At 33.0% G+C, this 26,744-nt stretch overlaps 3 protein-coding genes across 5 annotated transcripts; 1 reads left to right on the forward strand and 2 right to left on the reverse strand.

Annotated features, from left to right (window-relative positions):
* Positions 1 to 2,270: 2,270 nt before the first annotated feature.
* On the reverse strand, positions 2,271 to 5,647 carry LOC111292478 (WAT1-related protein At5g64700-like). 3 transcript variants are annotated; one of them, XM_022884886.2, is made up of 7 exons: positions 5,226 to 5,647; positions 5,058 to 5,120; positions 4,829 to 4,945; positions 4,155 to 4,404; positions 3,325 to 3,483; positions 2,871 to 3,022; positions 2,271 to 2,584 (listed from the first exon to the last, which is right to left on the reverse strand). In XM_022884886.2, the coding sequence occupies exons 1-7, from the start codon at positions 5,396 to 5,398 to the stop codon at positions 2,410 to 2,412; spliced, it is 1,089 nt and encodes a 362-aa protein (XP_022740621.2). In that variant the 5' UTR covers positions 5,399 to 5,647; the 3' UTR covers positions 2,271 to 2,409. The 3 variants fall into 3 exon arrangements, with proteins under 3 accessions (XP_022740621.2, XP_089623379.1, XP_089623378.1); XM_089767253.1 differs by having other exon boundaries at positions 5,058 to 5,139; positions 5,308 to 5,643; XM_089767252.1 differs by having other exon boundaries at positions 5,058 to 5,139; positions 5,226 to 5,358.
* Positions 5,648 to 10,807: 5,160 nt separating this feature from the next.
* Positions 10,808 to 12,544, reverse strand: LOC111292479 (WAT1-related protein At5g64700-like). Its single transcript, XM_022884888.2, has 5 exons — positions 12,343 to 12,544; positions 11,849 to 12,107; positions 11,533 to 11,691; positions 11,197 to 11,348; positions 10,808 to 11,094 (listed from the first exon to the last, which is right to left on the reverse strand). Exons 1-5 carry the CDS (start codon positions 12,483 to 12,485, stop codon positions 10,908 to 10,910), a joined length of 900 nt encoding a protein of 299 aa, XP_022740623.2. The 5' UTR covers positions 12,486 to 12,544; the 3' UTR covers positions 10,808 to 10,907.
* An 8,797-nt stretch (positions 12,545 to 21,341) lies between these two features.
* On the forward strand, positions 21,342 to 26,272 carry LOC111292304 (uncharacterized). The gene is made up of 3 exons (XM_022884601.2): positions 21,342 to 21,869; positions 22,549 to 24,034; positions 24,705 to 26,272. The coding sequence occupies exons 1-3, from the start codon at positions 21,467 to 21,469 to the stop codon at positions 25,888 to 25,890; spliced, it is 3,075 nt and encodes a 1,024-aa protein (XP_022740336.2). The 5' UTR covers positions 21,342 to 21,466; the 3' UTR covers positions 25,891 to 26,272.
* Positions 26,273 to 26,744: the final 472 nt, after the last annotated feature.

Genomic DNA, 26,744 nt, shown 5'->3' on the forward strand with positions numbered 1-26,744 from the left:
TTTCGTATGTATAGTCTTCTATCAACTGAAAACGATATATGTTATTCAGCAAGCACCAGCTTGGACAGATGCTTGTTGATAAATAAAACATTGTAAGACTGTTTTCTTTGTGATGTTGATCATATATAATTTACAAATAATTGTAACAATTCCAACAGTTTCTTTCTTTAGATTTATGAATTGGTTAGGTCTATTTGAATTTATTATTATTATTCTTATTTTGGTTTGGTTTTTCGAGAATTGAACACGTTGATAATGATAAATGCAAAAGGTAGGCACGTAATGAATTGGATTTTGTCTAAAATAAAAGGACAATGCAATGTTCATTTTATTTACTTTTTATTTTAAGAATTTAGGTGAAACGTATTAAAATTTTTATATATTATAATAAAATTTTAAAAATTTTATAAGTGTATATCGTTTTTTTTTAAATGAAAATGCGATGGAGGAATGTCCCACTGATATTTTTCTTTGCGAATTGTAAGCCGAGTAAGCAGTAAGAATAAATGACCTCTATTTGTCAATTTTTTTACAATTTTTTCAAAATGTTTTAAATTCATCAATTTCATCAATTGTCATCATTAAAATCTGACATCACGTGAGTTATATCAGTTCAATTATTATCATCATCATCATCGGTTGTTAATGGTTGGATAGAATTAAACATTTTTAAAATATTGTAAATGAAAATAAAATGTTTTATAAAAATTATAAATGATTGGTACATTTTACTCATTATTCTCAAAGTTCGAGAGATTAAAATATATTTTTTATAGTTTTCAATTGATTTAGTATAAAAATTTAAAAAGAAAACGGATAAAAAAATATTTACATTTTTTTGCCAATAGAAAAAATTTCAAGTTTAATAATAATCAAAATGACTAGTACTAAAAGCGAAAATTTTGTCTGCGTCATTTGGCAAAGCAAGGAAACGGATAAGTCAATGGCTTTTCAAGTGACATGTCCGTGAGCCGAGTGGCCTATCAAGATTGTGGGCCTAGTCCGTTTCAAGCTGAGTATGAGATAGGAATTTTCAAATCCTAACCTCCCCCAATATATTATTTTATTAAAAAAATTTATTTTGTTTAATATTAATTTTAAAATATATTTCAAAATGTTAATATAAAGTAATTTTTAATAATATTTTTTAAATCAATCTAATCGGTGGACAAGACCCAAATTGAGGTTAACTCAGTTTATGAACATTTTTAAGATTAATCATCAATATTTACGAGTGTTAATGTTTTGATTCTTAGTTGTTAAAAGATAATGAACCCCTTGAGTCGTATTCCACCTTACCATACCTTGATCAAATAATATATTCATGTCGACTGCTTCACAACATGATAATAAAAAAATTTTAAAATTTTGACAAATTCTTCATTTTTAAGTTTCTTTTATCACCGTAATAGCAAAGAACACTAGAAATACTCAGGCCAAGCTCATGTGACACTTTGAAAACCTAAGCACAAGCTCGATCCGGCTCACCCATTTAAGTGAGATATATTATTAAAATATAAAATTGTTCTTATATTAATATTTTAATATTTTTAAATAAATATTTAAAGTAAAACCTAATAAAAAATATTTTTGAATCGAATAAGATGAAACCCAAACCTTAAATCATGTCCAAAGCCCAATTTAAATTTGATTTAACTTAATGTTAAATTTACTTCCACGAATGGTACTCATCTCACATTATGATTGAGAATATTCTTAGCATCATCTAAAGTATGCTTTTGCCTCTGAAAACAGCTTTCATGGAACTATTGATACTGTTACATAACTGGTTCGCATTGAAACTTGCATTTTCAAGTGCCGTCTTAAAAACAACCGTCAATGTAGCCTGATTTACCTTTGTAAGTTGCTCATCCCCAACACTTTTAGCAAGATTCCGTGAGTTTCCTCCTTTTGCCTTGCTTTCCAATTAATGTTCCTCATTGACAAACTGATTCCTTTTTCGTGGCATTATCTTTTAAAATTTTTCCACTAAACGTGTCAATTCTATCCGTTGATTTTTTTAGGGAGATTTTATAATGATTCTATTACTCAAATTAATTAATTAATTACTAATTACCTAATTTAAACCCAATTTAACATTAAGTACTTGAATTGGGTTGGGTCTAATTTGTACTTTATAGCTAATTTTCTTAGTCCAAATTCTCTGGATTACTTTAAGTGTCAACAATATTCTTAGTTTGATTCTCTCTCGTAATTAATTAGTGAGAATTTCTTCATACATACACACTCTTTGTACAAACTTTACACGATTGAAAATATAAGGATTTCTTTTCTTGACAGACTTTACACAATTGAGAATATAAGAATTCCTTTTCTTGTAACATTTTTAATCTCTTACACATGTTGATTAATTTCTAGGTCTATAGCTTATTGGCAGTCCTCAACTGATCACATATTTTGTGCCAATGAGGTTGGTTTGGCAATTGAGGCTTCTGTTTCTTTCAAATCTGTGGATTTTTCTTCATCTTGAACTGGTAACAATTGGTTCTCCATACGTTCTTCTTTGCTTTTCCCCCATAAGACACTGTAAAGGCTTATCACCAATAAGACGCCACCTAAGACACTACACGTGCAAAACAAAACAACATTTAAAGTTGGTAAAAGTTTTCCATGCTATGCACAAATTACAATCAAGGTCGAAAAGATTTTGGAGAAAAACGATAATTAATTTGTTTTTGCTCTTTTCCTCAGTCAAAAAGGCAAGAGCACAAAGTTGAGACTTTGATTATCACTTTAATTCATAGTTTGCTTTAAGTAATTACATATGGAAAAGACTTAACCCTCAATGGGTAATCCTCAATTATATATGGAAAATGCTTTATGTAATTAAAATGAGTAAAGTAGTTCACCTTCCTAGATTAATGACCTCGCCTAGGACAAACATGGAACGAAGGATTGTCATAATCAGACATAAAGGTGTTGTCATAGCTAGAAAAACTGGACCCTTCATTGAAACCACCCATGTTTGCAAATAGTATGCTAGGCCCGTTACCAAGATACCCTGTATTACAATTTGCTATGCGTCAAATGATGTTGGAAATGTTTAGGCCAAAAAAAGAGAAAAAGACAAAGTAATTAAAGATAGCAATGAAAACTTTTTTGTACTTTAATACTTATTATATACTTGTGTAAAAAAAAAATTAAGTATTAAAATTGGTTATCCATTCACCAGGCAAGAGTGTCGACTTTCTTTTGACTATTCCGTCTTAGATACTTTACCGAAAAGTATTTGCTTGAAAGAATATGACATTTTGTTGAACACTCAAACTAATTTTCCAGTAAAAAAGCACCCTGTTTTCTTACGCAATATAATACTGAGAGCAGTCTAACATTCCAGGCCAGCTTCCAGTCCCGGAGGTCCCTCTTGAAAGCTACAGCTAAAGGAAATGACTGAATTGCACTTGACAGGCACTGGAGGCTAGTGAATGCCAGCTTCGATGGGTAGATTTTCAAGATTTGGGCCTGTTGTCGGTCAGAAACAGTCTATTTAGTAATAAAATTATTATGGTCAAGTTTTATCAGCTGTCAGTTGTTATCAATAGTTGGCCAAAAAGAAAATCATTAATATGAAATACATTGATACCAGAATTAAAACTGCTCCAATTATTCAGATGATCAGTTCATAAGAACTTTAGGAGACACCAACAGTAGAAAATAAAGTAGATGAATAATTTATTGATACATCATTTCAAGAATTCCCGAAGAGCCATCTATGAAAGAACTATAAGATACCTTTTCCATTAAGTGGTGGAAAAACTATGTGGTCCACTAATTATTCATTGATTATCCCTTAAAAATTTAGTAGATGTATAATTAATTTAGAACAGAAAAATTAAACCTTTTTCCCATCTCGATTATATTAGGTGACAAGGAAGAAAAGTTGAGGGGAAAGGAAAATGGAATGATTCGACGCAAGAGATGAAAACGGAATGAAAGAAATAGTTGAAGACAAATCCTTAATTTGGGTGAGGATTTTGTTTTTAAGTTCCCTTGCGAAGATAATTAATTTACATACTTGAAATTGTTGATCACAACTAAAATTTTCTGTTTCAGTGATGCATGAGAAATCGTAAAAATTGATCAATATTGCAATGATTTGACGGTAAAAAATTAATTTAAATGGTAGAGGCTACCTGGAGAACGAGCCATAGGCCCCAACACATGGAAGAAACTAACAAGAGGAAACAACCCAACATCCGTTTGGCAGAAGAAACATGATCGTGATGATCCCGGTTTCCGTGACCAAATTCCAAACCATGGTGGACTAAAGGTTTCAAATGGGCCCCTTTATAGAAAGCAAGGACAGCAACACCAGCCATGCACACTACTATACCTGCGACCTTTGCAATTCCCGGAGCTGTCCTAATGTTCACCTTTTCCATCCTGCAAAGGAATCATCTATCAATTATTTATTTAGCATAATGTCCTTCGAAGTGACTATGATACTACTGACTCCGAGCTCAATCATGGCACTTAAATTAAGATAACAATTTATTCCATGGATCAGTATCCTCTTACTTTTCCATGCCGCCAATGATCACACCAATAAACTTAGGATTCTTTGAGGAAAAGATAAAGAAACATTTAGCTACATTTAACTAGCCATATGAAAAAAAAAAACATTTAGTTACAGTTTTATTGAACAAACTGCAAGTTTGAAGTTTTCTCAATGAAAATAAAAATTCTAATTACTAATTAATTAGTTTCATTCTTTTTTTTTCTATTTTTCCATGGGTGAAGTGATGAAGTATAAAATCATCAATGCAAATGAAAGAACAAAAAAAAAATTAATGTTGAGAAGATCTACCCGAGCAAAACTGCAAAGGCAAATGTTGTGACAGGGAGGCAATTAATTGTTGTAGCACCAAGATTTGCAGAAGTGTAAACGAGGGCAACACCATAAACATTCAAGGACAAAGTAATCCTGAAACCAAAATTGTAAGGAGACATCAATTAAATCTTCCCTTGTTTGTCGAATAATATGACATTTTTCGTCATACACGAATGGATAAACTCAAAGCCACCTGCGCACGTACCCAAGAAAAGCTAGCATAAAAATCTTGCAGAAGATTGCCATGGAAAGCGGATTCGGACTTTTCCTGGAATATTAAGAGACAGCTAGAAAATTTGGTATGAAGTTATTTACAAATATATATATCATCATCATCATCAAAGAACAAAAGGAAATTGAATTACTAGTATACCGCTCAAAAACGATGGCAAAAGGCAGTAAGAAAAGAGTTCCTGCAAATTGTCTGTAGAAGACGAAGACGAAAGTGCTCATACCGGCATTAAATGCAGCCTTGGAAAGCAAGACATTGCCAGCATATGTTGCTTGTATTAGAAAGGCGACAACGTATGGCTTCTTTGCACCCATTTCCGGTGGAATAATGAGCTCGACTTGCTCTGTCTACCACTATATATATATGATCTGGTATTTGCTTAGAGGGTAGTTATGTGAAAGTGTGAACCCACCTAAATTCTAATTAAGCAATGGAAATTAGTATGGGTTGCCACCATATATATTCTATGCTACCTAGTAAGTAGTTGTGCTAGATGGGTATGATAATAAAAGAAAAATATTCATAACCAATTTTGAGGAGTGCTTTTTTTTTTTTTATAAGATGAATAGATGATCAGGGCTATTCTGAACATAATTTTCTCGTCCGAAAATTTTCAGGGTGCATTCTCTCAAATCAATCAGATGCAATAAAGATTTCACTTTTGAAAAGTTTCTCACAAAGATCAAACTTTAGTTGACAATAAAATGAAACTTTTTTATTAAGCAAATCACCAACCTTTTATGAGTTTTCAACAGTGTTACAAGAAGGTATTTTATAATTAACATATCTTGTAATCATAAAGAGTTAGCATGATTACAGAAACCAAATTGAAACATGAAGCTACTATATTTAACAAAAATGGCTACAAACCTTAACATATATATATATATTAACTTAATTGAGGAAAATTAGTTTAATGGGTCTAAGGAATAAAATTAAAACTCTTTGAATTCTTCTTTCTTGCATATTTTTGTTCTATATTATTCCTTTAATTCATCTTTCAATTTCTTATACCTCCACAATTTCGCTAACTATATTGATAAATTTACCGCCAATTCTGAATATAAAAAAAATATATGAACCTGTTTTATAAGGTCACATGTTGCGCACTAATCAATAGAGCTTATAAAAAAAAAAAAAACCATTCATTGGCTACGCCGAAGGTTGACATAATATCAATAACTTAAATGTTTTATCTAGCTTAATCCTGCTTGATAATTCAGTCCATAAATTAATTTGCTCAAGTCCGATCAATTAATAAATGGTTTAGTTGTAAAGTACCTTCTTGCAATTATAAAGTCTGTTCAATTAACAAATGGCTTAATCCCGCTTGATAATTTTTGCTTAAATACGTTAAATGAATTTAATATTTTTATACAAGCCTTACCAAATATCGGATAAATTTTGAGATTTAAACAAATAATCCAATCTTAGAACAAAGCTATTGACCAATTAATTTTTTATATACAACAAAAATAAAAGAAACGGGAAGCCATTTAGTTTTTGTTATCTTTTAAGTAATTTATTGTTACATTTTTATCTTACTATATGTCATGTGACATTGTTATATCATGTTACTTGTCCAATTACATTATTAATGCGGCATTATGAGAAAGAAAAAAAGGCTGAGGACCGAAGGCAAACTGTCAACAACTACGAAGAAAGACTTTATGAAAAACGAACCAAGAAAGTGATTCCAAGGAACAGAACCACGTGTTCAAACTCGGTTAATTATATGTATAATATCTTTGTTTAGTTGATGCTTTTGTTATTTATTTTGTTTAAATTTTTTATGGAAAAAAATAAAAGGTAAAAAGAAATATCGCAATTGATTTGATATACACAAATAATTAAAACGTAACATAAATTATGAGTCTTCATAAGAATAAAATCATGCATTTTTTTCATATAAACAAATTATATATATATATATATATATATATTGTTTAGGATCCTTCAAAAAAAAGAAGTTTCCTTTTATACCCTAACACATTTTTTTACTTATTTGCTTTCGAATGTAAAGGAATCAACAAAAGAAGTTTAAATTTATAGTTCCTCCATCTCTTTTTTTTTTTTTTATTCATTTTTCTTTTTTGGATATCCTAAATTAAATATTTCTTTTTTTATTTTTTGAACACTTAAAATTCATTTTTTTATATTCTAAAATTATTTTTCATATTTTTTAGTTTTTCAGATTAAAAACTATGAAAATCAATCTCATAAAAGAAGTTTTAATTTCAGCATCAAATAAATTAGTCAATGGTTTTTTTTTTTTAATTAAACTCCATAAAAATCAAAGAGAAACTAGCAATTTAGGATGGAATAAGTAATAAATTTAATAATTATTAAAATCTGAACAAAGTAGTGTGTGGAGTCGAAAGCAAAACTTAATTTTCACATGTTTGTTAAGAGGTGGAGTTAAAAACCATGTTTTAGAAGAAAAAAAGAAGTTATATTGGGGTTGTTTCTTAGAAAGAAGTGGGTAGTTTTTAAGAAGTAGAAAATTATTCAAAAATAAATATTATACAAAAAATTAATGACAATAATAACCTGTTTTATTATTTAATATCATGAATTTATTTTATTTTATTTTATTTTTTACTTTCCTCAGCTGAATTGGTACCGTTGGACTTTTAACACCAAACTCAATTTAGAGTTTTATAAGTAGTATAGATATAGATTTTCTGTCCTTTCTTCAAATTTAATTATTGTCATTTGACTGTTGATACCAAACTCAATCAAGAGTTTTATAAATAGCATAGACATATAGTGGTTTTTATTTGGATGTATAGATATTTACATTTTGAAATTTTTAATTTTTAAAATTTATTCATTAATAATGTGATATTTTGTAATTAAATAATAGTATGTAGAGTTTATATATTATTAATACATCAAATATATATATATATATATATATATATGCTTTCATCATTAGAATTACTTTATTTTGAGTAACAAAGCCATTGGGAGGAAAAAAGAAGTGAATAAATAAATACGCCACCTTAAAGCACGCTAAAGAGACTTTAAAAGCAAAGGGCAGATTATGACTATACCTCCAAAAAATGGATAACATGGCAAGTTCTTTATCTGACATGACATTCCCACTACATCTTCTTTGCCTTTATTAAAGCAAATAATTTTATATGAAATGCTAGATTTTTCCTTTTGTGTGTGTGTCCATGGTTTCTACTTCAATTTATAAATGACAAATGAAGTCTATAATATTTTATAAAATTATATTGAATGTGTCGAAACTTTACTGCCCCAATTAATCCAAGCCAAATAAAGACCACAATTGAGAAATTTTTATTTTTTGATAAGTTAATTATAATTAGAGATGCAACAATCATTTGACACAATAATTAACACATGATCCAATATTCAATTCTTAGTTATGAATGTATGGTAGAAAATATTTGAACAATATATGGTTGGTGAACAAACTCCGTAATGAATCCCATAATGTTATTGCCTCTTCAACTACCCGTCTGATCTTCACATGTTTTCTTCTCATGTTTTGAAATTAGATACATTTTCAGTTCACATAGGACCCGCAAAAGTGGGTCATAGCAAGATAAATTAATAGGCTTTTGCTTATGGAAATGGAGTTTTATAGTCATTTACAAATAACACACGCAATTAGTTCATGATAAGCTGATTTTACTTTTATATTCAAACCATGTAGGCTCTGGCATTTTATTCAGCTTTGATTGCAGGTCCTGCTAAATTAATAAAGTGTGAAGAATTAACGCACACTTGCTTTTTAACAAAGAGTTCAATTAAGAGGAAGCTACTTCGATTCAAGGTCAGAGCATGTTTTATAGAGAATTTATATTAGATTTACCAATTGTTCATTAAAAAAAGTTATTCACGATGAGTACAGGATAAATGTGTCTATCAATTAAAATTCCATCAATATATATATTGATATTAAAACTTTTAATTAAGTTGGTGTCCCAGGTCAAGTTGCACTAACTCAATAGGAGATTTGACCAAAAAGACAAATCATAAAATAAAAGATAAAAGATATATATATATATATGTATTAATAAAGTCATAATTATAATTTTCTCTTCCTTAAAATTATAGCGAGAATCTATATTTTTAAAATCTACTTTTATCTATTTTCTCTTTTTTAAAAATTTGCACACTAATTATCATTTTTTCTCTCTTTTACATTTTAAGATAAAGATAGCTTTTATTTTTTAAAATCTTTATCTAAATAATCAAATCTTTTATATATTTCACCCACAATCTAAATGCAGAGGCTAATATATATAGGTGTGTGTGTGTGTATTGAGACAATTACTTTTAACTTATCCAAGAAAAAAGAAACAATTGCTAATCTTTATCGTCCCAGCTAGGAAAATCTCTTTTCTAAAACAGTTTTGCTCTTGAAAATGCTACAAACAAAAGGAAAAAAGTTAATTTGTTTGCCCGCATAACTCCTTCGGAAAAGTGTGGTGTTACAAGAAAAGAAATTGTACCAAGAAGGCGACATATGTAGATAAAAAGATTTTGCCGATTGATTTTTAGATTTGGTGGCATGTCATAAGAATAAAAAATTTAAAAGATAAGTTAAGAATTAAAAAAAAAAAGTATATAAGAGGTTCTCAATTTAAAAGAGAATCAAGATAATCATATTGTAATCGTAATCGTGTCATAATCTTTATAATTTAATATAATTACATTAACGCCCCTTAAACTCAAGATATTTTGATAGATACCAATTTGAGTTTGGAAACGACACAAAAGTCAAATGAATGGTTGTTTAAGTAACATGATGACGTACAAAATGACAACTAATTTCAATATATTTTATTGTGCTTATGAAACACATTGTTACAAGTAATCTAAATAGCAATATGATTATGCAATAGCCATATCCTTCAGTAATCGACGAAGCCAAAATAACTTTGATTTAGTATTACAGCGGGCAATTACAGTTTTTTTCTTACTTCACCAATAAATTAGATACTATGGAATTAAAAAAAAACAAACATTCACGAAGCAAATTTCGTGACAACAACTACTAGTTACTATTAAAATTACACCTAGAAATTGAGTTGATTTGATAATAGTTAAAGATAAGAAAAAAAAACAAAAAAATTAAAAATCGATTCGAAATTGTAATATTTTATTTGATTGAATTGATTTTTTAAATTCAGTTCGAGTTAAATTCGAATATTAAATGTATATATTAAGTTTAGATCAAATTTCGGATTACAATGTAAAAAATCAAAAATAAAAGAATTAAACTGAATTATATATTTTTATTGATTTATATATATTTAAAATTTTTATAATGTAAAAATAATTATTTTATATATAAATATATTAAAAATCTTATAAAAATAATATATAAAAATTAAAAAATTAAAAAAATAAAAATTAATAAATCGAATCGAATTAAACTGATAAAATTCAGTTCAGATTAAATTGATTTAAAAAAAAATTGAATTCAAATTAAATTTTAAAAATTTATAATACCATATATTATTAAAAAAACTGAATCAATTTAAACCATTATCGTCCCTAAAAGTAGCTAGTAGCCCTATCCCATTCTTTCAACTTTGGAATAATAACTTGGTAAATTTGTTAATACTCTTGATCCAGTCTTGAAACTCAAAATGGTTTGAAGTCCACTCAAACGAACTCAATATGATCCGAATATCAAACAAAATAAATCCATTAACTCAAATTTTTATGAATTGGTTTGAAGCTCAAATACAAATTAGAAGCTTGTCGAAAACCATAAAACAATTACAAAATGGCAGAAGAAAATAATAGATTGAAGAAAAACACATCAAAGAACATGGATCATGTTAATGACGTAGATAATGATGGCCGAGGGATGTTGCTGCTAACTGGTGTTTCTTTCACTTGTGCACTACATTCTGTTTGATCTTGAACAGGTAAACAACCCACAGTGTCCTTGTTCTGTTCTTTGCTCTTTCCCCATAAAACACTGTAAAGGCTTATCACTAACAAGATTGCCCCCAAAACACTACATTCACAGTAAGATATACGTATTAACGTTTTAGCTTTCTTTTTCTCGAATTTTTTCAAAATCTAAGATGTATTATTTCAATTGGATAAAATTGTTTACCTTCCTAGATTAATGGTTTCCCCTATGAGAAACACTGAGCCAAGAATTGTAATGACCAGGCTTGATGGTATCATCACAGCATGGAAAACTGGTCCCTTCTTTTCAATCACCCATGCTTGCAAAAAGTATGCAACACCAGTCACAACAACCCCCTGTTACAGATTAATGCAACAAGTTTAAATAATGTTAAAAAAGATTGAAATCATTGCCAAAAATGTATAGAATCAAGAAAGATAACATTGGTTTTAACAGTTTCATATCTTTTTCCTTTTTCTGTGTATTCTCCTCCATTATAGATTTCTCTAAGATATTATTAAAGTCTTTCTGTTTGCTTACACAGTAAACTACTGCGAGCAGTCTAAAGTTCCATCCCAGCTTCCACTGGTGAGGATCTCTTTCCAAAGCAATAGCAACAAGAAATGACTGAACTGCACCCGACAGGCACTGAACGCTTGTGAAAGTAAGCTTGGAAGGGTAGGCTTTCAAAATTTGAGCCTGTTATTATGAAACTAGAACCATCAAATTGACAAGTAATAAGTGGCTTTCATTATCAAACAACAAGATAGTATTTAAAGAAGAGAAAGAGTAATCAATACCTACAGGAATGTAAAATTTTACGTAATTCTTATGGGTTAATGATAGTAAGCGCTACCTGAAACACAAGCCAGAGGGACCAACATATGCAGGAAACTAACAAGAGGAAACATCCAAGTAGCCATTTTCTGGAAGAAGAATCATGAGCAGCATTGTGATCATCTTGGCCACCGCTATGACGTTGGAAATGGGGATGGAACAGAGGTTTCAAAACAGGTCCTTTGTAAAAAGCAAGAGTAACAACCGCTGCCATGCACACCACTATACCTGCAACTTTTGCAATGCCAGGGACTGTCTTCAGTGTCACCTTCTCCATCCTGCAACAAGCAACCTTAGGTACTGGTATAACCATAATGAACAATATCATTAAGTCTTTTGGTACCATTAAAGTCTCGAAAGATTTTATGTCTAAATCATTCTCACTTTTACTGATTGATACAATAAATATGAAACATTTGAAGAAATATTGAACTTAATTTGAATTAGTCAATTTTCAAATCAAAACGTAAAAGCAAGGCAAACCAATAAAAAAAAATAGTTACTAAAACCTGCCTGAGTAAAACTGCAACGGCAAATGTTATGACGGGAAGGCAATTAACCGCGGCAGCACCAAGACTTGCAGATGTGTAAACGAGAGCTAACCCGTAAATGTTCAGGGGAAAGGTAATCCTAAATTGAACGAAAATTAAAAACATATAATTCAGGCGAATTTCCTTCTTGAAATTAACAGTTACAGTTTAAGAGCAGATTAACATTTGTCTTCCGAGCAGAGGAGCTGGAGAAAGGAATTTCCAAGCATTACATATCCCAGTAAAGCAACCATAAAAATCTTGCAGAAGGTCACTAATGAAAGTGGCTTGGCTTTTTTCCTGGAATGCAAGAAAAGAAGGAAGAGACAAAACTGGGCAATAGCTGCTTAATTGGAATCATTATCAACAAAAAGATGACAGAAACTGTAACATTACCCTTCAAAAATGTTGCGCCTGAAGCAATAATCACAACAATACAGAAGCAATAGACAACAATCAATAATCAAATACGCAGGAAAAATAAAGCACACCAAGATTTACGTGGAAAACCCTCCAGTGTAGAGGGAAAAAACCACGGGCCGCCAGAAAAATCTTCACTATCAAATAATAGTTATACAAAGTTCTTCTCTAGCTAAAACTAGAGCTAATCAACAACTAGAGAAACAATTGGAGAAATCTCACCAAATAAGTGACTCAACAAATACACCCTGGATTTGTTCCTAGAGAGCTTCAAACCCGATCTTCACCGTTCAGAATGTAGAACTCTGAATCATAAACCTCCTGACAAGGTTTCAACTCAATCGGACCACGGATTGACTTCCGTTCAACCAACTCTCCCTTCTCCTTTTTCTCTCTCTGCTTTTCCTGGCTTTTCTTCTTTCTCTGCTTGGTTTTCGACACACACATAAAACAACCCCACCTCTTTTTATTAAGTCGCTAGGGCTCTGTGTAAAATAAAAGATCAAGGCCCATGGCCTTTACTTGGTCCAAAACCACTTACATGGGACTGGACCCCATTTTCCTAACAATCTCCCCCTCCAGCCCCATTAGGAGGAGATTCATCACCTTAGCAGTTTCATTTGGAACTTACCTTGGCCAGGGAACTCATTCCGGCCAAGTTACTGCAAAGCTCAAGCTTTTCCCTGGGAAGTATCTTAGTCAACATATCTGCCACATTTTTATCAGTATGGACTTTCTTTAATAGCATCTGCTGTTCTTCAATCACTGAACGTAACCAATGATATCTAACATCAATGTGCTTTGTTCTAGCATGGTACATGGTATTCTTACTCAAATCTAAAGCATTCTGGCTATCACAAAATACCACATACTCTTTCTGATTCAACCCTAATTCAAGAAGAAAACGTTTCATCCAAAGCATTTCTTTACATGCTTCAGTTGCTGCAATATACTCAGCCTCTGTAGTTGACAAAGCAATACACTTCTGCAACTTAGACTGCCAAGATACAGCTCCTCCTGCAAAAGTGAACAAATACCCTGAAGTAGATTTCCTACCATCAAGATCGCCTGCCATGTCAGCATCAGTAAACCCTTCTAGAACTGGTTGTGAAACTCCATAAGTCAAGCACATTTTTGAGGTACCCCTCAAATATCTAAAAATCCATTTCACTGCTTCCCAGTGAACCTTTCCTGGATTAGAAAGAAATCTGCTCATTACACCAACTGCATGAGCAATGTCAGGCCTTGTACAAACCATAAGATACATTAAAGAACCGACTGCAGAAGAATAAGAAATACTAGACATAGCTAGTTGCTCTTCCTTAGACACTGGACAAGATTTCTTACTTAGGTGAAAATGGTTGGCAAGTGAACTGCTAACTGATTTAGCATGTTGCATGTTGAATCTACCAAGCACTCGTTCAACATACTTTTCCTGTGACAACCACAGCTTTCCAGCTCTCCTATCTCGGATAATGTCCATACCAAGAATCTGCTTTGCTGGACCTAAATCCTTCATATCAAAGGACTTAGACAATTGTTCTTTCAACCTGTAAACCATACTAGCATCTTGTCCTACAATCAACATATCATCAACATATAATAATAGGATAATGAAGTTACCATTAGGGAATTGTTTAACATACACACAAGAATCCGCTGCTGTTCTTTTATAGCTATGACTCACCATAAAAGAATCAAACTTCTTGTACCACTGTCGTGGAGCTTGTTTCAAGCCATACAAGCTTTTCTTCAATTTGCAAACTAAGTGCTCTTTCCCTTTCACTTCAAAACCCTCAGGCTGATTCATATAAATGTCCTCCTGCAAATCACCATGCAAAAATGCAGTTTTAACATCAAGTTGCTCAAGTTCAAGATTCAAACTAGCTGTCAATCCCAGTACCACTCGAATAGAACTCATTTTTACAACTGGAGCAAAAATCTCATCAAAATCGATGTCTGGTTTCTGAGAAAAACCTTTTACTACCAATCGAGCTTTGTACCTCACTAGTTTGTCACCATCCTTTTTCAACTTGAACACCCATTTATTCTTTAATGGCCTCTTTCCTGTTGGAAGTTTAACAAGATCATAAGTACCATTCTTTCGCAATGACTCCATCTCTTCTTTCATTGCTTTTAACCAGTGCTCTCTATCCGGAGTAGCCTGCACATCTTGAAAGCTTTCTGGCTCCCCTTCACTGGTAACTAAAATAAAATCTGAACTTGGATACCTGGTAGATGGCCTGCGCTCTCTAGTAGATCTCCTAGGCTGAGACTCTACATCACTTGATGCCGAACGTAGCTCCCCCTGCTCAACACTCTCAGGTAGAGAGGATTGCTCCCCCTGCTCAAAACTAATAGCATCTGGCTCATCACCAACTGTAGCTGGCTCATCCATATCCCCAAGTTCTGTTTCTGGCTCATTTTCACCATCTGTGGCTCTTTCCTGTGAAATCTCTGTTGGTGTTGAAACATCACACTCAACAGTAACTCGTGTAGTCTTCTCATTTTTTTCAAGGTCTGCTATGGTTTCTTTTTCATGAAAGACCACATCTCTGCTTCTGACTGTCTTTCTCTTTACTGGATCCCATACCCTGTAGCCAAATTCCTCATCACCATATCCTACAAACACACACTGTGTAGCTTTACTGTCAAGCTTTGATCTCTGCTCTTTCGGCACATGCATGAATGCTTTACACCCAAAAATTTTCAAGTGAGAGTATGAAGCATCTTTTTCTGTCCACACTCTTTCTGGAATGTCAAAGCCCAAAGGAACTGATGGTGACCTGTTAAGTAAATAACAAGCTGTGTTGACTGCTTCACCCCAGAATGGCTTTGGTAATTTTGCCATCCTCAACATACATCTGACTTTTTCCATAATGGTGCGATTCATTCTTTCAGCTATACCATTATGCTGCGGTGTTCCAGATTCTGTCCTCTCATGCCTGATCCCATGCTTTGAGCAATACTCTTCAAAGCTTTTAGATGTGTATTCCCCACCATTATCAGTTCGAATACACTTCAAGGGTAACCCTGTCATCCTTTCAACCATGGCATGAAATTTTTGAAAATACTGCAGTACCTAACTTTTATATTTCAACATATACACCCAAGTCTTACGTGAAGCATCATCAATAAAAGTAACAAAATATCTGCTACCACCTAATGACTCAACCTCAATGGGACCACATACGTCAGAATAAATTAATTCCAATCTATTTTCTTTTCTCTGAGAACTTTTACGAAAAGAAACTCTATGATGCTTACCAAACAAACAATAATCACATGAATCGAGAGACATACCTTTGGTCAAGGGAATGAGAGAGTGCCTTGCCAAAACCTGTAACCCTTTTTCACTCATGTGTGCCAGCCTCCTGTGCCACAAGTTTGCTGAAGCATCATTTTCAACGGTATTTACCTGGTTACCGTTCAATTGCATCCATGTCTTATACATTGTGCAGCATAGTTTTCCCCTTGCAACTACCATAGATCCTTTGAGAAGCTTCCACTGTCCATTCTTTTGTCGGCTTTCATATCCCTCCTTATCAAGGACATTAATAGCAAGCAAGTTCATTCTCATATCTGGAATGTGTCTGACATCCCTCAAAGTCAACATGCAGCCTGTACTAGTTTGTACAATAATATCACCAATCCCAACAATCTGCGACACACTCTTGTTTCCCATCTTGGTACAACCAAAGTCTCCTGCTTTGTAAGTTGTAAACAACTCTCTCTTAGGAACACAATGATATGCCGCTCCTGTGTCAACTATCCACTCAATGCCGGGATCACTAACATGATTACAATCACCATGTGTACAAATCAAAGTAACTGAATCACTATCTGAATTCACTGCTGCAACATTGCCATCATCTGAACTCTTGCCTTTCTCATCTTTTCGCTCTTGCTTTAAGATTCTACAGTTTCGTTTTATATGACCCGCCTTACCACAGTGGAAACACTTCACTTTACCTCTAGACTTGGATCTATGTTTAGACTTACCACGGCCTTTTGAGTCCTGACCTCTGTCGATGTTTCTACCCCTGCTCTCTGAGACCAAAGCTTGATTCCCAGGGTCTACATCTTTTCGCCTCGCTTCTTCATTAAGCATACTGTCCTTTACCATCTCCAATGTCACCTTATAATCAGGAGCTGAATTAAGAACAGTCACAACTAGAGTATTCCAGCTGTCTGGCAATGAACCCAAAAGAAATAATGCCTTCATTTCATCATCCATTTTAAGCTCCATAGTAGTCATCCGATTAAATATATCTTGGAAATCACTCAAGTGCTCTGTAACAGATCGTCCATCCCTGTACTGTAAAGTTGCAATCTTTTTAACAAGCATAACTTTATTCATACCTGTTTTTCTCTCATACAATGCTGCCAATTTTTCCCAAATAATGTGAGCATCTGATTCCTGCGCTACATGATGGAACACGCTGATATCAACCCATTTTCTGATTGTAGCCAGCGTTTTTCTACCTAGCTTCTTCCAGCTTTCATCTTTCATATCCGCTGGTTTAGCCGAATCACCCAATACTGGCTCATACAAATCTTTGCAGTATAGATGATCCTCCATCATAGGCTTCCAAATTGAATAATTCGATGCTGTCAATTTTATCATGGAACCTATATCACCCTCCATGATCTCAAACAGAATTTACTTCTATCCTGGGTTGCTTCTGTATCGATGTCTCAAAATAACCCTCGCTCTGATACCACTTGTTGCGCCTGAAGCAATAATCACAACAATACAGAAGCAATAGACAACAATCAATAATCAAATGCGCAGAAAAATAAAGCACACCAAGATTTACGTGGAAAACCCTCCAGTGTAGAGGGAAAAAACCACGGGCCGCCAGAAAAATCTTCACTATCAAATAATAGTTATACAAAGTTCTTCTCTAGCTAAAACTAGAGCTAATCAACAACTAGAGAAACAATTGGAGAAATCTCACCAAATAAGTGACTCAACAAATACACCCTGGATTTGTTCCTAGAGAGCTTCAAACCCGATCTTCACCGTTCAGAATGTAGAACTCTGAATCATAAACCTCCTGACAAGGTTTCAACTCAATCGGACCACGGATTGACTTCCGTTCAACCAACTCTCCCTTCTCCTTTTTCTCTCTCTGCTTTTCCTGGCTTTTTTTCTTTCTCTGCTTGGTTTTCGACACACACATAAAACAACCCCACCTCTTTTTATTAAGTCGCTAGGGCTCTGTGTAAAATAAAAGATCAAGGCCCATGACCTTTACTTGGTCCAAAACCACTTACATGGGACTGGACCCCATTTTCCTAACAAAAAACAATAGCAAAAGGGACCAAGAAAATAGTTCCGGCAACTTGTCTATAGAAGACAAACACACATATACTCATACCCATATCGAATACTGCCTTGGAGAGTAAGATCATGCCAGAAGAAAGAGCATGCACCAGAAGCGCCACCAGAAAAGGCTTCTTTGAACCCATTTTCTTCACTGCTACTGTATCAATATGATCAATTGAGCTTCAACCCTTTATCAATATCTTCAGGCTTTCAGTACAAGTGTTAGAAAAACCAGAAAGCATATGCTTTCTCTGTTGGAGATGAAATTAGAGAGCAAGATGCAGAAAATTCTTCTTAGTGGTACATCATAATCGTCTCTTTTTTGTTTCGTTTTCTTATTTTTTTTATCCCAACAACTTGGATTTTGTTCTCATTATTAGTTGCCTGATTACAATAACCTACCTTCTGCTTAGAGGTCCATATAAAGGATCATTAGCAAAGAGAACTTTTATAGGTCAATTCACTTATTCCATGTGACTTAATAGATGGTGTCAGCAGCAAAGAGTGGTGCCAATAGTAAAATTTTGTTGGAGGTTGATATAGAGCTGGTGGTTGACATAAGAAAGTCAAAATATACAGTTAGTCCCTATACTTATGCAAATATGCAAATTTAGTCTCTACACATTGATTTTTACAAATCGAATTCTTTCTTTTTTCATAAATTATCAATTTCTGTCTGATCATTAACCGAATCACATTTGCTCTGTTAACTATGCTGACATTTTCCTTGATTTTGATAATATAGGGTTGACTCAATTGACATGACATTTTCGAATAACACCAAATATTAAAAATCAATGAAATTTTATGGTCATATGGGCACCTCATTTTATCCTTCGTCTTCTCTGTTTGAGACCTCCTTACCACCCAACCCTTCTCTCTATAGAAGCCAAAATATTCAAAAGCTCTTTTTCCATGCTCTTCTGTTATCGTCAACAAAAACACCCATCTTACCTATAGTTAACAGAACCCAAAGATAGGCCATGTAAATACAAGGAGAATAACGAAGAATAACAAGTACAGAAAGGAATCAGAATTGAGAGGTTTAGATGAAAATATTAAAAGCTGATCTGGGTTGCCAAGGAGCTATTGATTTGACAACTTTTTTTGAGTTCTAGTTATACCCTTAAACCTCTTGATCAACTCTTTCTTCTTAGTTCTACATTATTCGTGCATAATGAATATAAGCCAAAGCAATCGCCACCATTTCACCACAAATGCCACTTCAACACACAAAAACGCGTTACAATATAAAAAAAAATCTCAAAATCACAAAAAATGAAGCATTGAAAAACAAGTGAGCGATAGAGATGTTCATAATTTGATTTTAAATGAATTAATCGGTTTAATCGATTTAATTCGATTAATCAATGGGTTATCAAGTTAATTTTAGTTGATTAATAAAAATAATTTTAGAAAAATTTTGATTTTTAATTAATTTGATTTGAAAACTGAATTAATCAAAATTTTAATTAAAATATAAAAAAATTTAAATATAAAATAAAAATATATGAAATAGATCATTTTTTTAATAAATTGTTAGAGTTTTTAATATAATATTTAAATATTTAAATATTTATTAAATAAATTTTTTTAATTTATTTAAAATATGAAAAATTAAGAGTTTAAAATATAATTTAACTTAAATATATATTATTTTGTTAATCAAAAAATTTAATCGAATTGATCAAATTTAATTTGATTATTTAATTTTTAAAATTAATAAATTTAATTCAATTAATAAAAACAAAATAATGATTTAATTAATTTAATTTTAAATAATTTAATTTAAAATTAATTAAATCGATCGAATAAACAAAATTAACTTTCTCCGAACACAAGGACAAGAGAAATGGCGATCCAATCCCACCACTAGGCCACGTGGTCAAAACAGTCATGTTATTAGACTCAAATTTTAAATCGTCTCAAAAATATCATGTCAATTTATTTAATAAAATAATTTTATAAAAAGTAATTTAATAAAATATTTAAAATATCAAGAATGAAATTGTTAATTATGTTAATTTTTTATTGTGATTATCTAATTAAAAAATTCAATAGCATTTTTTATTGAATATTCTATAATTGCATCAAATTTTGAAGTAAGATGAAAATTTTACTTCAAATTTAGAAGTGTGATGATAAAATTAGATCATTTAAAAGATTGATGATAAATTTGAACCACGCATATAAACATAATAATAAATTTACACTTTATCCTGTTCGAATTTTTTTTTCAAAGGTAATTTAAGAAAAAAATCTTATAGCCAATCAGAGTCAAAATTCAACTAAAAAATTAATCACATTTATTTCACATTTTCTTCAGAATAGAGAAAATACCTTGACTGCAAGGTGCATTATCTATTAAGTCAACGGTTTGATTAAATTGATAAAAATTAAATATTTTATTTGTAAAACTTAAATTCAATTTTTATCTTTAACAATATTTTTTATGGATAATTTATAAGTCTATTTTGTATAAGTTCTTGCTAAAATTTATGATATGCTTTAATTTTGAAATGGAATAACCTCTTTTCACTTAAACTTTTCTTTACCAAAACAACCTAATTATATATCAATGCTTAATTGAGGTAAAAATAATAAATATAAAAAAAATGGATCAATGAAGTTGAAAAAGTATCAGTCTCCCAATTTTATACTGTTTCATTTATGCACATACATATTTAAATAATATTTTCCTTGATGAAATGCAAACATTGATATTAGTTTAAAAGAAGCATCATAGACACAAAGAGGGGGACCAAGGAGCTCCAAACAAAAACTAAAATTGTACTTAATTTTTTTTATAAAGTGAGATTTAAATTCCTCCGAATCCCTTTTATTGGTTTTTCTTTCATCCCTTCTTTAAACATTTTTTTTTTCTTTAAACATAATGGGATTCAAAGAAATTTGTGTGATTCCAAACACGTAGGTTTTATGATTGTGTCAGTTTTAAAGGCCTTCAAAAGCATGACGAATCAATGCATAGAGAAATTCCCACTCTTTGCAAATTGTAAAGTAAAACAGATTATTACATTTACTTCTTATAAATATCAATCGAAACCTATTAGAAAACAAAACACGATGAGGTTGATATATTGGTAAGATAGGAAACATCAAAAAAACCCAAGACCCAACAGCAAACCAAGCCCAACAATCACAGTGCATTTCCTTAGAGGAGGCCTAGATCGATTCACATCAATAAACCCAGACCAACTCTGAATTTAACAATGCTAAATAAAAGTGTTTTTTTTTTTTAATTAAAAAAAAGGGGTTTTCCTAAAACCCTCGCTTTGTCTTCCTGACCAGTCACCACCGTCCTCCAAAATTTTCCAAGAAAATCAAAACCTTTGGAATGAAAAAAAACCCCATTTTCCCATTAACAATGAGCCTTAAACCCTTCCCTCTGAGAAACCTTCTTTCCTTTTCCTCTTCTGCACCCTTATATTCACTCTCAATCTTCGTTTCCCATTTCTCCACTTCCCAGGCTCAGCCTGCCCATTCTCATCCTTTGTGGCGGCGCCACGAGGAGGAGTCACGACACGTTAAGGTTTCGGTTTGGTGGGATTTTGAGAACTGCAATCTGCCTGCAGGTGTCAATGTGTTTAAGATTGCTCATATGATCACTGCCGCTCTCAGGGCTAATGGAATTAAGGGTCCTGTTCAGATTACGGCTTTCGGAGACATTTTACAACTCTCAAGAACTAATCAGGAGGCACTTTCTTCTACTGGGGTTAACCTTTCTCATGTTCCCAATGGTATGTTTTTGTTTCTTAAGCTGGCAAAAGGGTTCTTTTTTATATATAGTTTGTTCTGTGGTTTTATTTTATTTTTTATTTTGTTTTTTTATTGTGTAATCTAGAGATTGTTTGTAATCAAGATTGAAGTGTAATATTGGGATTTTTATGGAGTAATTTAGTGGTTTATGGAAGCAAAATATATTTCATTAGAAAAGAGAAAATAACTAAAATGTAACAAATGTTTAAACTTAATTATTCAAAAATATTACTTACCTTTTTATTGGAACATATGTGTTGCTTTTTACTTATGGAAGCAAAGTTATGGTAAAAGTTCAATACTTAATGTTTCTGTTTATCAAAAAAGCACCCTAATCTTCAAATAACATTAGCTTTATGGCCCTTCAGGCCTTCACCTGTAACCAAGGAGTAAACGACAATCTAGCTGTTGTTACCATTTCACAACAATTTAATTAATTGGTTGTATCTTTAAGAAGACACTTTCTTTTTTATGTTGAAAGACCTAGTTGGGAATGGGGAGGGGGTAGGGAGCTATTATGAAGTGTCACCATGACACAAATGATTTTGGGAGCGAATATGGATTGCAGGTCTTGTATGTTCTTTTTTCCTTTCCTTTCTAATCTCCAGTCAATTGTCTCAGTTTATGTTATTTTACCATGTAAATGTGCCACAAATGCAGGTCGAAAGAACAGTGCTGATAGATCACTTCTGGTTGACCTTATGTATTGGATTTCCCAAAATCCTCCTCCAGCACATCTTTTTTTAATCTCTGGTGACAGGGACTTCGCTAGTGTTTTGCATAAATTACGGATGAACAACTATAACGTATTGCTTGCTAGTCCAGATTCTGCTCCTAGTGTTCTTTGCAGTGCTGCCAGTATCATGTGGAATTGGAATGCACTGCTCAAAGAGGAGAACCTGACTGGAAAGCACTATAATCAACCTCCTGATGGTCCATATGGTTCTTGGTATGGCCATTACAAGGTGCCTCTGGAAGACCCATTTTTAGTTGAACAACCAGCATGTCCACGGACTAAAGAAGTATGTGAGGGTTCTGATTCTAAGCCTTGGCCAGTTCCAGAGACAGTTACAAAGCAGATTCATCAGATTTTGAACTCTTACCCGAAGGGAATTTCCATTTCAGACCTTCGTTCTGAGTTGACCAGAAGTAAGGTTGGCCTTGATAAAGACTTTTATGGGTATAAAAAGTTCTCCCGCTTTCTTTTATCCATGCCACACATTTTGAGGCTTCGGTTTGAGCGTGATGGTCAGTTTTTTATACGTGGAATTGCCCCAAAAGCTTGTGAACTATCTGAGACTAGTCCATGTTTATCTGCAGGACCTGTCTGTAGAAATGGAGATGGGCTCACTTTTTCTTCTAGATCAAGTGGGGATGACAGGTCAGTTGGTGGTGCTCTAAATGTTAAGTCCAGGTTGCATGATTCCCCTGAAGTTAATGCTGGAGTTGCTTCAAGAAAGGTACAACAAACCCCTGCAGAAACTGATAATCTTGTTAAAGTAAATGCAGAAAAGGCTCCAGAGGAAGTCCAACAGGCCCTTCCAGTTGGCCAGAAGATCGCTGAAGCATCCAATGATCAGGTAACTGAGAGTCATCGGGCTCCTATGCTGGAAAAAGATTCTGCATCTGATGTAAGTTTCTTTAGGAAAGTTTGGAAAAGATGGCTTGGTGGTAGCAATGGCAATTCTAAGGTAAAAAGTCATGACCTTCCTGAAAAACATGGTGATTCTGAAGGTAGCTCTGTGAAACAAAATAACAAAACCCAGAAAAAATGCGCTGGGGTTAGCTCTGAGAGGGAAGGAATGAATGAAGAGTCTGAGGAAAAGTCATGTGAGGTTGCTTATCCAGTGACTGTTTCTTCATCAAGTAATGGCTCAACTGTTGACAGTAAAGCAAGTGCTGAAGCAGGTGAAAACCACTCTGGAAAGAAGTCAGGTTTATTTAATCGGATTGCCAACTGGTGTAAATTTTGGAGAAGTAGCCAAGACTCTAGGGCATCAAGTGACCAATCCTGCGAAAAGAACAACCAAATAAACACTAATTCTTTAAAGCATGAGGTTTTTACTCAGGGTTCCTTCTGGAAAGACATGGAAATCATAATGGACTCACCTAGGGGATCATTGCTCGTCACACAGTCTAGGACCAGGTTGCTAATTCTTTCCCTCTAGTTTTACCACATGACTTGCTGGTAAAAATCTGTTAGTTTGCTTGTTTCCTTCCTTAGTTTGTAGCTTTTTATATGTATGCCGTCCTTCATGATGGAATCCAGAATAGCATTGACTTTTGTTAAATTGTTGAACAACACAGATTTGCTGACTTTAGTCATATGTTGTGGTTGCTTTGTTTATATTATTGTATTTTGCATATGCTCACGATTTTTTACAGAAAAGAAAAGAGATATACAAACTTAGGAACTTGGCCCTTTTTTTTTTTTTTTTTACATTTAGTTCTTCAGGGGTTACTGTTTACTGTCCATGCATGTACCAACACACGCAAACGATGGTAGAATAGATGTCCATGTGTCCTCAACATTTATTTTTTATATGTTGGTTGATGGTGGACTGTGTATCTACATGCAAAAGATAGTAGAATATCAAAAGTGGCCATTTTCTGTTTTCTCTTTTCCAATGAGCCGACAATTTTCATAATTCAATATATACGAAGATCAAACACTGGATTTCTGCAAATTTTATTTCAAATTGCAAATCTGTTGCAGTTTCAGAATCAATATATTGAATTGGAAATTTGAGTTCCAACTTAAAATGTGAAGGAGTTTTAAACAAATTCATGTCTTAGTGATTGTTAAACTTTTGCAGGGAAGAGATGGCAGAAAATCTGCTGAAGGAAGGACCGTTGGCTCTTAGATCTCTCAGTAACACCGATCTTCTTCAATTGGTTGATTTGTTAATATCCAATAAGAAATGGATTGAAGAATGCCCCTCCCAAATGCCACGTTTCAGGATCATTAGGGCTGCTGAGAAGAGTCCAGATTTGGGTCGCTCACATGCTGCAAATGGGTTGAGATCAATCTTTATGCATGCTTCGTCACAGGCAAACTTGCAGCCAAAAGAGGAAGGAGAGAAAATTTTGCAGAATATGCTTCATTCTGAAGTTTCATCTACCATCATCAATCAGAAATCATCGGATCATTCTAGATGTGAGATATTGACCGACTGTAAAAAACTTGTGAAAGTGATACTAAAGGAACACCCTGAAGGATATAATATGGCCAATTTCAGGAAACTTTTCCTTGAGAGGTATGGTTATCCTCTTGATATACAAAGGCTTGGTTACAAAAGGTTGGCATCCCTGCTAGAGATAATGCCTGGGATTAAAATAGAGTCTTCCTACATAATTCCTGCAAGTATGGTTCCAGACAATTCTGGCCTGGAAACTGCTTTTCCTAACATTCGAGAAAATACCAGTCATGCATTAGGGAACACAGCTTGTGAATTGCCTGACGCATCAATAAAGGATGATGATTTTGACTCTGCATGGGATGAACTAGGACCTGTTTCCAACACAAGTTCAAACAGAAAGGAAGTGCAATCAGTATTAGGGAGCAAAAGAACAGAGGAAACAAAAATGACATATCCTGACTATGAACCTTCTCTCTCAGATGATGAAATTTCAGATTCTGAAGGGGAAATCTCAACTTTAGTGCAATCAGGACACCAACAGAAGCTAGGAATAGATGAGGAAGAGAGCTCATTGTTGCAAATCCTTGATTCATGGTACAGTAGCAAGGAAGGTGACGATAGAAAGGATACTTCAGAGAAGTCAGAGGGCTTGGTTGATTGTTCTGAATACCATCTGAAGCCATCTGATGCTGCTGGAGTAGGCATGAAGACAAAAACTTCTTTGGAGGACCATGGAAAGAGGAAAAGGTCACAAAAGAACTATTCTTTTGTTGCAGACTCAGCGGGGAGTGACAGGGATAAGTTCATTAATGGAATATTAGGTAGCTTGAGCAAATCAAGTGAGTCAAAAACGGAGGCGTGAATGGTCTCACGATATTAAAGAAGGGAAAATGATTCATTCTGCATTTTTTGCATGCGTTTGGGTAATTCTTATATTTACTTTTCACTTATATTAGTTTAGGTACAACATTCAAGCTATGCTGGAGAAATTTTTGGGCCTTCAAAGTGGTTGAAAGTTACATAATAGTTTATGCAATTATTATATCTATCAGTGCCAAGAGTAAGTTTTGCTGATTCAGATCCGGGATTGTGCTAGATTTCCTTCCTCTCCTGTATTCCTTGTTACTAAACGCAATTCCTGTAGCATGTTGTTATGCAATTTGCTTTCTCTTGTAGCATGATAATTTTCTAGAGAGCCAAATAAACTTCAGGAAATATCATCAATGTTTTAACATTTATTATCATCCTGAGGGCACATACAGGTTCATCTTATTTCATTCTCTAATATAGCCTTTCCAGTGTATTCGACCAACGCATTTTACACCTTAAAATTGACTTCTGCCCATTCCGCGACTCATTTTGGTCCTAGTGCAGCAAGGTGAGTGTCTTTAAAATCGCAGAAAAAACTGCAGACTAAGACAGTTAAATTCTGATAAGAGAAGTGGTAGACTGAAAATATAGAAAATAATTATTTGAGTTAAACTTTAATGTTATGTTTGGATAATTAAAATTAATAAAAGAAATTAAGGAAAAAAATTTTAACAACTATTGTTTTGATAAAGAATAAAAAAGAAAGGAAATAATTCATTATAATAATTTTTTTAATTATAATTTTTCATTGCTTGTGATTTGAAAGCATTTTTAGATCATGATATATTTGCTATCTTGTTTGATCTTATAATTGTTGCTATATCAATTATTTTTAATCAAGTGAAA

Source organism: Durio zibethinus, chromosome 10, assembly GCF_047325235.1.
Source record: "Durio zibethinus cultivar Kanyao isolate XHJ-2024 chromosome 10, ASM4732523v1, whole genome shotgun sequence".
Classification (NCBI taxonomy): domain Eukaryota; kingdom Viridiplantae; phylum Streptophyta; class Magnoliopsida; order Malvales; family Malvaceae; genus Durio; species Durio zibethinus.